This window comes from Montipora foliosa, chromosome 4, assembly GCF_036669935.1.
Source record: "Montipora foliosa isolate CH-2021 chromosome 4, ASM3666993v2, whole genome shotgun sequence".
NCBI classification, from domain to species: domain Eukaryota; kingdom Metazoa; phylum Cnidaria; class Anthozoa; order Scleractinia; family Acroporidae; genus Montipora; species Montipora foliosa.
This window is the reverse complement of record NC_090872.1, coordinates 14,859,000-14,876,499: the sequence shown is the minus strand read 5'-3', so window position 1 is coordinate 14,876,499 and position 17,500 is coordinate 14,859,000. Positions and strand designations below refer to the sequence as shown.

Sequence of the window (17,500 nt, the reverse complement as noted above, 5' to 3'; positions counted from 1 at the left end):
ACAAACTTAGGAACATGTGAACCTGAAGTATCGCAAGTCATAATGCTGACAAACAAAAAGCGAAGGAAATGGGTCATAAATATGAAGTTTTACTATCTGAATGATTTTGGGTTAGATTGAAGCGATATATTGTTGAAAAATCCAAAGCTACCTCTCTTCGTGTTAATGGGTAATGTAAACAATCTTCGCACTGGTGAGGCGTAGTAATAAATTGGGTTAACCAGGAACCAGTTATTTTAAACTGAGCTAGTACCGGTAACTGCCGAGGTTCACATGTAACACAAGTAATGGAAGATTCACGGAAAACGGAATTTGAAATGTCATGCAGTGGCATTTGAAGTTAAAATAGGTATTTGTAGACTTTATGCTTCGATGTATTGTGCTCATAAACAAGTATCTGTTCTTCTCTCTAATGGATAATATTCCTTGATAGGCTTCTCACCGTTTTCAGAGAGTTCGCGTTCACATTTCTATCTTTATTTGTCGAGAGTTTCAATAGACGAAGCGAAATAAATATGACAGACCACACTACAGTATTTTATCTTTTCTCCTGCCCTTACCATTCCGGAAACGAAACACTGTTTGAAATAGTTTCTTGTTGCCAAGTGTGTTCTATTTAACTTTTCTTTGTCTGGTTCGACTCGCAACCATATTTGGTAAATCACGTGACCAAAACAGAAAATGCCTAAAAACTCAGCGAGTTAACTATGTTTTTCACAAATTTTTAACGCAACAGTATGAGAACATTTTAACACAAAATCTGTAGCATGGATTTTAAAAATACATATTTCTCCAAAAAAGTATGACGTCATAAGGCCCTCCTTTGATACAGTTTTCAAAATATCAGTTCCATTTTTTTGTCCAAATAGAAATTCTATGCTAAAGTTTACGAAGAATAATGGGACGGTTCCCATCCGGTCAAAAAACAGCCTCTTCTTTTCGTTTCCTGAGAGTTTTTTCACTGAAACGCACGGTAGAGGACTGGGACTAGTTGCGCATGCTCTTTCTGATTGAAGTGATTTCAGAATATCATTAAAACAGTTACTTCAAATAACCATTCAGCAACCTTTTTTGTAGGGCTCCTTACAAAAAAGCTTCCTTAGCAACCATCGCGTCGTCTTTCTGTTGTTACGTACCACCCCCCTTAATAACAGCATTGCGCACACACAAATACCAACTCCACTGTCTGTTCAGTATCTTTTGCGTGCTCACAGCCGCACCAGCGAGGCACGGACAACTGGATTTGCCTCTTAAGGCCAAACCGTTGAACTACCGAACAAGTCCCGGCCCTTCTCTATGGCATTAGGCCATTTCCGAGTTCATGTCTGCCTCCTCTTTTTTGTGATGGTAATTAGTTCTACTTTACATCTGAATGAAAACTAATTTTCGTAGCAAAAACTTCGCACTTGGACTCGCTTTGAAGGGGAGGCAGACATGAACTCGGAACTAGCCGGGCCTATTATCTGCAGAATTTCAAGTAATTCAATGCACGCCCAATTTTGATATCCAATTAAACTCCAGTTGGACTACCTAACACTTCCTTCACTGTGGCACCACTTATGTCCAGAATTGCAAGTAATTTTGATATCCAACATTAAGAGTCACCTTATGTATCAGTATTCGCGTTATTTATAGGTTACGGTAATATAGTTCACGGGACACTTTGCGACGTCAATTGTCCGTATTTCCAGACACGAGTTATATTGAATTTGGGGAGAACTGACAAGGGAACGCTCACCCTGCTAGCAGAGCCTTTCTTTTGCTTGCTCGATTTTGGCGTTCTCGAGAAAGGCTCTGCATGAATCGAGTAAGATCTTTATTGAATATGCGCTGCATGTTGCCAGGATACAGTCTCGAACCCAAGCCTAATATGCCAGATCTCGCCGCCATCTTGGTTTTTCATGGTACAGCGGGCTCAATTATAACCATCGGTTTTGTCACTAAACGGACGCTCGCACTGGAAAAACCGGTTTGACGAGAGAAAACAAGATTGACTAGTCCAGAAGTTCGGGCTGCAGCGGCTTCAAAGAGTTGACGCGATTCGGGCAGAGCTTACTTTTCTCCTCCTCAGTAAAGAAAAAGACAAAAGGAGGCTCTGCTCGCAGGGTGGGGAACGCTTCGCGCCATGTATTGAAATGGACGTGTATTTTCCTTGTTATGTATTCAGTACTTGTTATTTTAAATTTAAAGAAATTTAAGACGTATTTCAACACAATGGAAGCGGCATTTCCTCTTCTTCTATTTGTCTACCACACTCAAAAGTGAATGCGGCACCTTCTAAGTTACACAAAGCAAGAGATTGCGAGATGTTATTGTTACGCAAATGTATGGATTCTTTCTGGCGCCGAGAATAGCATTTGTCTTGTTTCTTTATCGGTACTTACACATGCTCTCCCTGTGATCAGATGGTGTGCGAGCCTAAGCGGATAAATTCTTAAAGCGGATTACTCAAGATTACAATTCCATCATATTATCACACAACGAGAATGACATTTTCTTTATATGTAGCCAGTAGCATAGCTTATAACTTACTTAGCCACTTTAGGTCGCTGAGGAAACCGCTTGCATATTCTTAGCGCTCAAGAAAAATGAATGGACTGAGCATGTTTCTATAAAGCGATAAAAGGAGGCGAGGCACTTGTGCGGTTCTTCGCTTTTAATCCTCGTGGTCGAATTCGCGCAATTTAAAAAATTCAGTTTGCTTATTTTTACATCATTCTGAAGTTATCTTAAGGGCGCGTTCGATTGATCCTATTCCCGAGTAAGAATACGTGGAATGATTATTTAAAACGGTATGTCTGGCGTTTTGAAGCAACAAGGCAAATAAAGATACGTTTAAAATAGCATTTTAGCAGGTGTTGACAATTTTAATGTGAATTTCCGTAAAAACAAAATATTGCTAACTTCTATTTCATGTGTTTCTGTTCCGGAATACGGTCAAGCGTACGCACCCTAAGTCTGCACGCCTTTTAACTAAATTTCCTATTTTGATTTCAAACACAGAATTGCAAAATCAAACTTAATCTTCCTAAGCACGCCAACGACTAAGATGCCCCCCTTTATGCCAAGAAGCTTCCGTTTTGATGTTTTTGTATTATCAAGGAGGCTTCCTGATCTTGGGGAAGCTTTCCAAAGCTGAAGTCAACAGGAGAGGGAACTATCACCTTTTTCACAAACTAGTCTAAATGCACGGGCCTGTTCCCCTTGCTTCTTCAATTGTTTAGACAAAGACAAAGAAATGCAGTATAAACTGCTTATTGGTTTGATCTCAATGACAGTGATAATGATGACGATGATGATGATTGAATGAGCATGTTTCCGCTGCAAGCGTTTTCTTAACACAGAAACGGGTCTATCAACTGAGTTGATATGGTTAACTGACCACCGTCAAGAAAGTCGAAAGCTGACGTTTCGAGCATTAGCCCGTCGTCAGAGCGAATCTGTTCATGTTATCGATGTTTGCTATATCGCCGCCAATAGCGTAGCTCCATCTTTCACTATAAAGCGCTAACAACCCATAATTCGTATTATATCATTGGGTCAGTATAAGTTATTTTGAATTTTCCGGCGTCCTCAAATTCTAGATATTTTAAGCCCTCACCTTAACGAGACTGCCTATTCACGAAAGAGTATTCTTCGAACCAAGCCCTTGTTATTATCTTTTTCCTTTGACCGGGAATTATAAGATCTCGATGCATTAAAATAGCGAAGTTAATGCATTAGAACAAGTGTTTTATTTCAAAAGATCAATTACCGTAATTAAATTGGACAAAGTATCGGAATGTGTGTCTGAGGAATACTAGTCCATCCAACCCAACTCTAAATATTGATATGCGCTCGTTATTTTAATTAGTTATATAGAAATAACTGCCTTTACAATACGCAATATTGACTTTGGCACTCGTTTATGAATGTCAGATGGACAGGGTTGAGTCTTGTGACATCATCGCGGTATTTAGTGGTAATGAAAAACAATAAAACTTAACAACGGGCATATTAGTTGCCACAACCAGAAATAAACAACTTCATAAAATAATTAGGATAGTACGCGCACTCTCATTGGTCAACAGCTGTGTTTAGATGAGAGTATGGAAACAATATGGAAACACGTCTGTGACATCACACGAATTTTGATTGGTTATGTTTGATCGGTTGGTAGGAAATATAAGCGTGTGTCAAGAAAACCTGTTTCAATCAAGAAGTAAAAACGCCAGCATTTTTCTTCATTTGTTGAATTATCTTTGAGAAATGTTTTATAAAAGCAACACAGGACTTTTTCCGTGTTTCCACAGACTCATCTAAACACGACGGGGATTTGGGAGAACTCGAGACAGTTATACAAACCCGAGACGCAGTCGAGGGTTTGCATAACTGTCTCGAGTTCTCCCAACTCCCCGTCGTGTTTAGATGAGGCTATGGAAACACGGAAAAAAGTCCTCTATTGCTTAAGTAAACAATTCCTTTGGTTGAATTCTGTTAATCTAGTGGTTAACCCTTCGACTCCCAGGAGTGATGCGTATGTAAATTCTCTTTACAATTTCAATGAAATATCATACAGACAGGTATTGAGAATGACAATTATTATCAGCTTAAGAGGGGTGATCTTGATATAATACCAAATTCTCGTGACTACCTAACAAAGACCTCTATGGTACAAGTTGGGAGAAATGAACGTTTCGATCGTGGGAATGAAGTTTCGATCGTGGAAATGAATGGGTAAAAGCGGGCGCTGAATTTGCGGAGAAACTGAGAAACATTCCACTGATTTTGTTCTGTAATTTGTCGAATTCAGATACGCCTTTTATATTGTCTGTCCGATGAGCGTCAAGAGTCAAATACCATTGTCTTTAAATAATAATAAAAAAAGTTTCAATACAGATTCTTTAGTTTAGTCTTCTTTTGATTCAAGTATTGGTTGGGAATGCGGGGGAAGAGGTGATATTTGGGTGAAGACGTACGTGAACCGACTTGTTCTCTCCACTAGGCTTTATTAGGAAGTGAGCCGTTTTCCCTTTAACTTGTCTTCAGTGACAAAACCACATTTATATTGCTAAGTATCTTTTCTCCGTTCATAGAGGTGGTTAGATTAAAAATCTGGGTGACACTACTTTCCAGGCATGCGAAATGTTCTCTTCCGGTTGCTTCGAACCAATATTTCTCATTTGTTTCTCATTTCCATTACAATGTAATTTAAGGTTAATGCAAGGCAATTTCGGGTTAAAACTACAAAATATCCCGAAATTGCCTTACATACATGCTAGATTATATTGTAATGCAAATGAGAAAAACTAACCGTGGAAAGGACTATTGGCCGATTTGCGGTCGCGACGCAAGCATTAGGGTAAGAAACATGCGCAGGCGCATTGACTTGACCTCACTCGTCACTCATGTCTTTTGCTCTAACAAAAACGCTACTGAGTCTGCGCATGTTGCCAAGGTTTTTGCATTCGGCGCACGAAAACTTGCCGTTGACTTTATTTGCTAATCTGTTTTCAAATGGTCTCTTCAGTAATACTGAGTTGCCAGTTTGACCAATCTACTTCCCAACTGTCAGGGTCTGGATCTGACGAATGATGTCATGAAAACCGTGTTTAATTGTAGTTGATATTATAAAAGAATTGGGTTTCAGACAAGTGAACCTTTTGTAGCTGCAGGTCATCATAATTTGGACTTACTAACGGCATCACATACTTAAATGACAAAAGTTGAAGATACATTGTAACTGGAAAGCCAGTTCCAGCTGACAGTAAAACTCTGAATTTAAATCTCCATTAAAAGGTTAACAAAGTGGATTTGAAATGCCTAATGTAAAATGATATCGTTTCTGTGATTTCGAAGGATTTCAAAAGCTAAATCATTTTCTGGAAGTGTAAGAACATGAATTCGAAATTTAATCTGACAGTAATTCTCCTTGTACAAATTCGCTTATACCCTATCAGTCGTCGTGAATACGGAAATTTCACGAAGAAGGACTTAAGGCTCTAAAAGCCAGCATTTCACGGAACTAAGATTTTTTAATCAAAACACAGTTTATTTATTTATTTATTTATTTATTACAATTTAATGGCATCAAAGGTAACACATGCTAATAAGAATAATATTAATAGCCATATGGATAATCCGTAAAGGAGTCCAGGACCCCATAAAAAAGAACAGATCACCAATGAATATATACTAATACAAAATACGAAAATACAGTAGTAAAATCAAAATAAAATCAATAATTCAACAATGGATAACTAATTTAATGTATGGTCCAATAAAAACTTCTTAACTCCCCGCTTAAAAATATTTACACTTACTGCCTTACGAATATCGTAGGGCAGAAGATTCCAGGAGTCAACTATCCTATGAAAAAAACTATATTTGAGTGGATTTGTTCTTGCATATTTCTTTTTAAGAGATAGATCATCGTATTTCCTAAATGAATAATGGTCAGCATCAGAATAAAAATCAATGTAAGAATCAATATTGACATTGCTTATTCCATTGAGAGCTTTATATAAAAAAGTAACATCAGCTAGAATTCTCCTGTTTTTAAGTGACATCAAATTTAGCTTCTTTAAACGGGTCTCATAATTGTCCTCAGTCTTCAAAATGAACTTGGTTGCTCTTCTTTGTACTTTTTCAACTTTTTCTAAGGTTTTTTTTGGTACAGGGTGACCATACCACAGAGCAGTATTCAACATTCGATCGAACCAATGAGCAGTAGAGAGTTCTCAGAGTCTTAGTATCGTCCAGACCTCTACACGTCCTTTTAATTAACCCTAACATTCTGTTTGCTTTCGACACAATAAAATCAATGTGCGAGTTCCAGTTAAAATTATCAGTAGTTGTAACTCCCAAGTCTTTGAATTCTTTAACTTCTTCCAAAGGAGAATTATCCAAGGAATAATTAGAGACTAAAGGTTGCCTTTTCTTTGTTAATCTCATAACTTTGCACTTTTTGACATTAAAAACCATGGCATTGCGAATACTCCACTGATGAAGATTATCCAAGTCCCGTTGAAAACAAAATTGATCACTAGCATCATCAATGACTCTTGAAACTTTACAATCATCAGCAAAAAGCGCAATAGTATTTCCAGGGAGAACGACATCTGGTAAGTCACTAATAAAAACTACAAAAAATAACGGCCCCAAAATGGAGCCCTGTGGCACACCAGACGGAACTTCTAACCAGGTGGAGGAGACACCATCCAACACAGTTCTTTGCCAACGATTACTCAAGTCACTCTCACACCACTGTAGTAGGGAGCCAGAAATTCCAAAACTACAGAGCTTCCGCAGTAAGATTGAATGATACACTCTGTCAAAAGCCTTGGAGAAGTCCAAGAAAGCAACATCCACCTGTCGTCCCTCGTCCAAAGCTGTGACCCATCGATGATGAGTGAGGACCAATTGTGTCTCACAAGATTTCCCCTTTACGAATCCATGCTGCCACTCAGATAAATAAGGCGAAACATGTGCATAAATAGCAGTATGCACAAGACGCTCCAAACATTTTGCTGGAATAGGTAACAGGGAAATTGATCTGTAATTTTCCACAAATTCCTTATTATTGTTCTTATGTATTGGAGTGATGTTAGCGGATTTCCACAAAGTGGGCATGACTCCTGACCTTAGAGATAGATTAAACAAATGTGACAAGGGAACCGACAGTTCCTCCGCACAGATTTGTAGAATTCTGGATGGTATGTTATCCACACCAGGTGATTTATGGATGTCATGCCTTCTTAAAATTCCCTGCACTTCAAGTGCTGTGGTTGTAACGTTCAGTAACAAGTTTGGATTCACAACATCTATAGTCGGGTTGTTAACATCAACTGAATCTATTGAATAAATTGAGTGGAAGAACTTATTAAAAAGTTCCACCTTGGAAGACGTATCTGTAGAACAAACATTATCATAAATAACAGTCTCTGGAATTCTCTTAGTTTTAGATTTAACGGAGTAAAATGACCAGAAATGTTTAGGATTGTCCTGAAGTTTCCCAGACAGAGATTTAAGATAGTTATAATAACTTGTATTAATAAGTCTCTTGGTTTCCTAGTGTTTCAGTGTTCAAGTGTTTCAGTGTTCAGTTTCTGTCCGTAGCCAGAATAGAATTCTAGCAAAGACAATCTCAGGGACACGATCATCTTTTATGATTTTATGCATGACTAGACCTTTTAACTGATGGTATATATTATTTGCTAACACGACGTAACACTTGAAGACTTTTTATTTGTAAACCATTAGATATTTTACCCGGGCGAGTGCCTCGGTTCGAGTTATTTTGGCTACGTACCTCCGTTTTTTGATTTTTTTTTTCTCCTTAGTTTATTTAGGTTTTTCATATTTTTAGTTACCGTAGAAAACTGTGAACGCTTCTAAATTTTGAAATCTTTTTTCAAAAGAACCTTACTTCAAAACGAATTTTAAATAAACTTGTCTTCATACTTTTATTTCATCCAGTAGGACAGTCATGTTCCTTTCGGAGGAATTCAACGAGGGTCATTTAATAATAATTTCATAGACTGCATTTTTTTCATTTTCCTCAGTCTCCGCAGTTTCTTACTCGTATTTTATAAATATTAAAGCAAGCGAATCCAACCCAATGAAAAGAATGCTGTCTGCTGTCTTTTAAGGAGAATGAGAAGAAATGGGGAGAACCCGAAGGAAAAAACAACACCTTTCTAAGTGGAGATGTGAACCATTAAATTAAACCCATGAATAGCATCAGCTAGGAATTTGAACACCATGTAGTGTCATTCTCACTCTTCTTTAATCTTCCTTCAACTCTTGATTTTCAGTGCTCGATATGCGAACGACTTGATGTAAAATAGGGCTAAAAAAACAACAACTTCACCATGGCAACGCCCACTTGTTCCCTTTCTGTTAAAGAGGAGAATGACGTAATTATGGTCATCGTTTTCATGATAAATGTAATATCTCCATATTGAAAGCAGTACACAGCAAATAAGTGCATGATAATAATGCAAGGCTGGTTGTACGGCTGGTGGTTTTGATTATAAAAAATAAATATTTATCTGTAATCGTATACATATATCTATCTATATATAGATTCACACATTTATCCGTAATCTTATACATAGTTTTCTTATGGCTTATATTTGAATTTCAAAAAATTGTAACGGCAAATCAATCAACTCTCTGAAGAAGTCAGGCAATGCCTGACGAAATATTGGTAAAATATATCTCCTCACAGCCGTACAACCAGTCTTGCATTATTATTTTGTTTTAGTCTATTTCGGCTGGTTAGATCCCCCAAGATCCGGCAGTTCTGCTTTGTTCACCTGGCACGTGCGTAAAAAATTGTTTACGAGTAACGTTAAGTCTAGAAGGGAACAGCAGGAGTTAGCAGTCTTGATTAGCCGTTTTTTAACTAACGTCAGCCCATACAAGCTGCTTCCTTCAGTTCGGCAAGCTCGTGCGTGTTCATGAAAGGAACTGAGACATCTTGACGTGAGCCTGGCTTCACTTAATTGAGATAACGTGCTTTTAACAGCTGGACTGACGCAGAAATACCTCTTGCTTTCCATTACCAGTGACGGCGGAGCCGGGGGCTGGAGGGGAGGGGGGGATTTAGCTTTCCCCTCCTCCCACAATTTCAATCAAAAATTAAAAATAATTAGTAAAAGATCTGTCATTTTGCGGTTGATCCACGTTTATTTTCTTTATATCTCGTCGAGAATGCTAAAAGTAGCCTTTTCGAGCTTCAAGATTTCAAAATTTTCTGGCGGAGAATTTCCCCAGAAACCCCCTACAAGTTAGCGTCTCCGGCGCTTGCTTGTCAGCCCCCCCCCCCCCCACCCCCGCAATAAAAAATACGCTCTGCCGTCCCTGCTCCGGAGAGCACGAGGTTTTGGGGTGCTCCGGCTTTTCCCTCTCATCAAAAATCGACATTTGATCTATTCTGCTGGACTTTGCATTCTGTCCAAATGGTAGAGTACATATTCTCGCCTATAGACTGAAAATTGAAACTTAAATTGACAGACTATATTATTCATGATTATTATTATTATTATTATTATTATTATTATTATTATTATTATTATTATTATTACTATTATTAGCGTTTTCAGGGCCGTAGCCAGAAAAAAAATATGACTGAGGCAATGTCCGTGGTTAAATTATCTTTGGAAGTATTTTAAGTGTTTATGATGAGTACGTATTAAAGACAACACTGGTATCACGCTATATTTTAAAATTTCACGAAAAAATGACTGAGGCAAGTGCCTCGGTTTGCCTCATACTGGCTACGGCCCTGGTTTTATAATACTTTGAAAACCGAAAAATGCCAGAGATAGTTTCTTTACGTGCTCTTATCTGCATTTTAGCAAATATTATTTTAATTGCCGCTTTTATCTAAAGGAGGGGCTATTAAATTGAAGGGATTAAAACTGACGTCAAGAAAGGAGAATTGACGTCATTAATATTGTTAGTCGACCAGATGGCAAAATTTTAACTGAGTTCTAAAAGTCTTCCTGTCACAAGTTACAACTAAGCCTAAGAGAAGAAATAAGTTATTTAAATTGATAGCATTTTGAACCAGCTGCGTACCATTCAGTAATTTTTCTTTGATCGAGGCCAAGTGTAATACTAAAAGTACAAATCGGTTTACTGTTGATGTAACGTTATTTGTCGTAGTAAGTAGCTAAAGTGTTTTCGCTTGACGTAAAGGTAGCGATCTTGGATGTGTAAAAAGACAAAACTCGTCCATGTTGTCCCTCGCATCCTCATGCCCCAGGTGGTTTCACCGGAGAAAATCCCTGGGGTTAAGTGCTTCTCGCATTTGTGGTTAAGTAGAACGTAGGTGCTGACTAACATTTCCGCCCTCGAAATTCATTAGTGAGAGGTAAATAATTTTATCGATCTTTTGGTCTTTGTAAACCTTTGGACGAAAAAAGCCTATAGCTTTGTGTAAGAAACTATGTTGTCCTCAGCTATAGCTACCTGACCTGAAATGTTTTCCATTGTTGGAGTTAAAGCTTACTGCTTTTGAATGTTAATGCAAAAATAGTTAGCATGAAGTCTTCATGACAATTTTACATGAGATAAATCCTCCGGTCTTGTTGTCATTCAAAGGCCCGGTCACTAAGCTCAGAATGAAATTTCATATAATTCATTTTATTCGTTAATTTTATTATTTTCCGCCAAATGCCATTGAAAATGATTATCAGAAAAATGTACTCGTGTGGCTTGGAGTCCGTCACACACCACGATGCTCTTGCGAGGAACCTCTTTGTAAAAAGAGCAGAACGTTTTAGTATTATCAAGATAACTAAAGCAAATGACACACCTCAAAGTGATCCGAATATACTGGGGTAGACTTTCATATACCGGACCAAAATGGCGGCAGACAAACGAACCATTGTTATTCTGATGAGGCCTTGTTGATTAGGTAGTATGTTAGCTTTGTTCTTTTGTGTTATGGACGTTAATTATTCCGGATCCGGTATATGATAGACAAGTCAAATGGTCATTTCGACGAATCAGTATTTGTCAATGCTTTTCTTGTCACTGTACTCAGCAATGTGATTTCGTTATAGTTGATAGGTAAAGGAACACACGAGTCACAAGGGACAACGCAGTCGGAACTTATCCCCGTTACAAGTTGACACTCTAGGCCTCCCCCTTCCCGCCATGAATGTTGATATCAAAAGAACATCATGGTCTGAAAATTTAACGGCTTTGTGCGGTGAAGAAATCATTTACTGAACCCGAATTTTCATCAACAGCTTGATGTTCCTACTTCAGTAGAGGGACGTGCTTACACAGAGGCACAAATGGCAAAAAAAAAAAAAACAGAAAGGTGAAACATCATATAAACACCAACCCGGTGTGGCCAACACATCACGTATGTGCAAAACCATTTCACTCAGTCAATTAGCAGCCATGGGCAACTGTTTCGGCCTTGGTGAGACCTCATCAGCATGGCGTAGCTAACATATCAGGCGGGTGTTTTAGGCACCCCTTTAAGTGACAGCAGCCAATGACCCAGAGCACGCAACCGTCAATGTATTCGTGTCAAGGTCTTTCCATGAACCGAGTTATTTTAAGATTGATTTCACTGTGAAACCGACCTTTGTAGAAACTAGTCAATAACTTCCCTTGGGATTATGAATAGTCTTTCGTGTGAGTCGTGCAGTAACAATTGTTCGCTCGTGGTGTGGGAGGTTGCAAATGCTCCTCATAATGCTGCAGTTCAGTCACATTTCAGAGAGAACATCAGTAAATCTCACGGCGAATAGTAGAACATTCTCCCTGATCTCCCGGCCGGATACTTGTGACCATGGTTGTCGCTTACTAATCCGTGCCTTCATCAGTTTTCCGGGCACGTGACTTGGACAGTTGCCACTTGAAAACCAAATGTCACACATCAGTTCAAATACTCACATAACCAGTACAGTACTCAATACAAATATTGATTTAATTTTAGAAAGTGCCGTAAGAAGTGACTGAAAAGAAGCGAGTCGCCAACAGACAAGGTCATCCATGATGGGTGGCAGATGATCTCTTTGCAGTCTTCTTTTTATATACTATACGGCACTTAAAAATCTCCCTTTTTCTCTTCAGGTGTCCCCTTCCAATGAAAGCGACGTATTCCAAATAGTATACCAGCATTATTCACTGGATTGTTGATTCTCCGTTGGTAATTCCGAAAATTCGTTCAGATTGGTAGTTACGTAATTGCGGAGTTTTTTTTAGTATAAGCTCTGTATCATGTCACTTAGTTAAGCTTTCAAAGAAGCTTCCCGTTCAGTTTGCGATTGTTAACATTATGCTTGTCACCATTTTTACCCTCGCACAGCTGCCCACACAAGAACATAAATAAAGATACTTGTAAACAATTTTTTTATGCAAGGACGAGCTGAAGAAAGTAGGAGTGCCGGATCTTGGGAGATTTAACCAGCATATAATTTGTAGACTAAAAACAAAATAATAACGCAAGCCTGGTTGTACCGCTGTGAGGATATATATGGTTTTTGTTTTTACAACATCCATAAATAAAGAACATTTTTTTCACGCGAGACACTTGGTCGTTGGAAGTTCATCATGTGCTTAAAAGACAAACCTCTCATTAATAGTTCGGATAAAAGCAATAGCTCCGCTCACAAACCGGCACCCCATGCTTTCCAACGTTCGGAGGGTTTAGGCCCGGATTCCGGGTATATGCAGGCCGCCTTTTACTCTGTGAAGTTTAGTCAAAAGAAGAATCCATATCTTCCGCAATGGTTAGCAGCGACATCGAAAAAAAAACCCGACCCTATTTAAAATTGTTCAAGTTGTTAAGAGCTGCATATTTCAAGTGCATTTTAATTAACAACGTTCTTTTGAGATTATGGCCTCCTGTTGAGATTTTGCCTCAGTGTTTTTGGAGACATTTTATTCATCATACCTGGCCACCTTTCAGTTTTCTCTATGTCTGAGTAGAATGCGCAAATGATGTTTTAAAATCAGTGAAAAACACGAAAAAATGAGTGCTGTTTGTTATTTCAATGAGATCATTTAATATTTACTGTTTTGTGATGTTTGGGAAAGGAAGGATGGAAATCGATTCGATATAAATTCAGACTGATTTTGCCTAAACTCTTCGCCTTAATTTAAAGACTCGGATGATCGACTCAACCCTAACCCTAACCTTAGGGTTAAGTTAGTCCAGTTAGTTAGGGTTAGTCTAGGCAGACGACTTGTTAAGAAATTGTATCAGGCGTACCTTTTCGAACCCTTCTAAAGAAAGGTACGCCTGATCGCGGGTTAGTATAAATACACAACATTGAAAGCTATACTGTTGAAAATGAACTCAAGTTTATCTATACTGAGACAAATAATACCGGAGATGGAACAATATCGATGGTACGGCGATCGTAATTTATATCCAAGGACCGTGTTTCTTGCCAGAGACTGCACATAAATGTGAACCTATAATTTCAAAAAAAGACACTTCTTGATTTTTTTTTGCGGGAAAAGTCTAACTTCACAGAAGGTCCAGCTCGAGTTCTATTTTGTGTTCGTCGTCTTTCCTGAATGGCAACGTGCCGCTAATTTCCGGTGAAATCTGACTGGCTCACATTTATAGCATGACACAAAAAAATATCACTTTTGACAGGTGGGCAGGCGTACCTTTTAGAAAAGTACGCCTGATCACACGTATATCCAAGCACGTATGTTGTATAAGCCCTAGTGCCAGTGATCTTGTTAAACTTTAACTGCCGCTATTTTATAACCAAACGATACAAAAAATTTTGGGTGAAATGCAAGACATAACAAGACTTCGTTGACCCTTGAAAGGAAATTGCTCCAATTTTCTGAGTATTTTTATATTGATTCTGTCATTCCAATATAAAATGCAAAAATTTGCATAAAGTCAAAGACATTGGATCATGTATAAAAATGAAATTTACTCATCAATACCAAACTCCAATAGATATGTGTTTTTGGAAACCAAAATATATTTTTAGGCTTTCTGTTTATAAAAGCGGAGAGTTCCCCGATATGCTCAAGCGTTAATACGTCGTTGCGTTTGTAACAAGCATTGCCGTCTTTATAGGGGTGACTGCATGAGCTGCTTGTCTCTGATCGCTCAAGTTGAGCACGCAAGGTGTGATTGCTAGCAACCGACTGATCGACGAATGCAGAGATAGCAATCGAATGATTGCCATTACTAGTTCGATGAAATAAAAACAATTATTCAAGAAAAAAAAACATTGAAATAAAACTTAATTGTTCCTAGAATTTTTAATTTAGATTACTTTGTGTATGTATGAGGGATGTATTAACTTAAATGAACCAAAGTATTTTTTGTATTCTCCAAGTCTAATGCAACCTTCTTTTAAAAGTCACCAGTATCCAGTCGATTATTCTCGACACAGCATTCAAATTCCCTTTTTAATTTGTTCATATAGCAACGTGTCAATAAATAGCTGATGAGTCAGAGTAACCGACGGAGTAAACAGATGTCCCATTAGCTTAGTTTTGAGAATAACGCATGAAAAAGGGTTTTCAGCTGTGGTACTAAGAGTAATCATAAATGAGCATCGAAAGTGGTATATTTCTCCAAACTTCATGATACAACGCACATGTAATTTGAAAAAGAAAACGAAAACAATTCACCATGTGCTTCTTGATCATTCGGTTTAGACAGATTGTCAAATATTTAATTTGCGTATATTTCTGCGAATGCAAGTGTCAGGGAATTTGATGCCCGTCTACGTAAGCTTTGTGTTGTCAACGTATCGGTTTAGAATTAATCAACTCAAGAACACTGGCGATTTCTGCACACGGAAGAGTCTCACGATTTACGATGAACCCGTTCAAGGACTCGCCTCTGAATAATCAAGCACTTAGCCAATATCAGTATGTGATTTCCTGTGAAGTTTTCCGCAAACGTTTATCCCCAATACTGCAGGGGTTTCAATAACTTCTGAAATAGCCGTCCATGATAGCCCATTGAAGGCGGCAGTTTGACAAGTTTATGATAGCATTTTTAGTGAAAATCAAGGCAAACTAGCCGGCGGTGTGAGGCAAACCAGGCGGCGGTATACCGCCGGTAACCCGTGAAACCCCTGTGAATAGAAAGAGTTCCTTCGGTAGAAGGCATGGCGTTTTGCAAAAATATTGCGATTTAGCAAAAAGAAGACTTTCCAAAATGAGGTCATTCATGTGCTGAGCATGAATCAGCGCGTTCCTGTTTATGTATATCTTTTTCAATCACTGAGTATATTGTATTAATGTTGGGGACTTGCCGAGCACAATTCTGGTCATGAGTCCATATTCTGATCACGTGACCAAGGCAAAGGATGAAATAGAATCTTGAAATGAATAAAACCCGCTGGGATGTTTTTTTTTTTTTTATGAAAGAAAACCCTTATCATGGTAATAAGATTTAAACATAAAATTGGAGTGACAATTACGTGAAACACAACCATGACTCGCATTGTAAAAAAACCTGTATTTCACATCCGGGATTGTCCTTCCCAAAGTCAATGCGCGCGCATGGATATGCTCTTGTGCGGGCGTGGTGTTGGTTGGTTCTTGCGACAAAAGCGAAGTTCACTGGAGGATTTATGTGAAGGAAAAAGCTTCATGGCGAGGTCGTGAGGCATTTCGACACATGTGCCTTGGGTAAAAGACACCCCGAAATATAAGATCGTTCCTCTGTGCTTGTTTTTTTTTTTTTGGCGTAAATTTGGCGAGGCTGTGAAAGCTTGCACGACGATAAGCCGTGCTTTTGCTCGAGAAGTTAGGTTGACGTTGTTCTAACTCTCCGACAATAAACATGGGATGCACAATCAGTGGTGAGGATAAGGCGGCTGTAGAACGAAGCAAGATGATCGATAAAACGCTTCGTGCGGACGGCGAGAGAGCAGCGAGGGAGGTCAAGCTTCTCCTTCTTGGTGAGTGACTATTTTGATCGATCGTTCGAACCAAGTGTTTCATCGGTGTGCTCTAACGGGCACCAAACGATTCGAATAAGTTGGGTTTATATTTCTGCTGACAAACGCCCTTTCCCTTGTGAAATACAGAAGAAAATCGGGGAGTGTGCGGTTATGTTGTGCTTGGTGCGTTTAGACATGATGTTTCTCGATTGTCGAGTTCTCTTTGAAGACTGCAGAATTTATGTTGTTTGTTAAGGCGCTGGAGGGAGTTCGTAGCATCATTTCATGATCGTAGTACCTTTTAAAAGTCATCATAATATTTTAGGCGTTTCACACTTATGTGGCTTCCACAAAGCCGTTTTCGAAGCTCGCAGTATATACGTATTCACTTCCAGTTGAAATCCGCCATTAACCTAAAGAATATTGCGAACGGACAGTTAACATATATGAATATATTTTTATATCGATCTTGAAAATGAATGTTGGCTCATCGCGAATGGTTTCTTTCGTAGTAAGACATCTTAAAGCCTTTTCTGTTCATTTTAATTAAAGTATTGTATCCCTTTTTTGGTCGACTGCAGTAGAAATGAACATGAACGTCGATCGAACCTCTTACTGTTCTTGTATGGTTTCTTAATTCGAACGAATAGTCGAACGCAGTTAAAAAGAATAGTTTTTGCCAATAACACAAAAATGAAAATGATGGTCAAGATACCTTATAATTAGCGAGAAAATAACTGCGTTTATTCGTAAACCTCGGATAAGTCTCCTTCCTAGGGAAGAGAAAATATTTTTTGCTGTACGTTAACACTTTTCGACCGACTATAAGCTTATATATATTGGAGCGTGTGAATATCGAATCGAATAATAATATATTGGGTCTTAATAGAGGCAACAGAACGCGCTCGAAAACCAAAAAAAAGATGACACAAGGTGTCACTTCTCTGTACACCGTTATGGAACAAATTCCCCTCCGTTCTTTACTTAGATTTGTTTTGTTTTCATGTTCTTCATTTATGTTACATCGGCTGAGAATAACATGTTTCTCCGGGCGATTGTATTTCTCTTAGTAATATAATGCTAGCTGAAAAACGTCATTTTGCATTTTGTCGTCT

General features: G+C 38.4%; 1 protein-coding gene and 1 pseudogene across 1 annotated transcript in view; one reads left to right on the top strand and one right to left on the bottom strand.

Annotated features, from left to right (window-relative positions):
- Window positions 1-6,217: 6,217 nt before the first annotated feature.
- LOC137999076 (uncharacterized) lies at window positions 6,218-6,976 on the bottom strand (annotated as a pseudogene).
- Window positions 6,977-16,016: 9,040 nt separating this feature from the next.
- LOC137999983 (guanine nucleotide-binding protein G(i) subunit alpha) overlaps window positions 16,017-17,500 on the top strand; it is a 17,540-nt gene continuing 16,056 nt past the window's right edge. Inside the window, exon 1 of the mRNA XM_068846042.1 lies at window positions 16,017-16,403. Within this exon, the coding sequence (XP_068702143.1) occupies window positions 16,286-16,403 (118 nt within the window). The 5' untranslated portion in view covers window positions 16,017-16,285. The remainder of the gene's footprint in view (window positions 16,404-17,500) is intronic.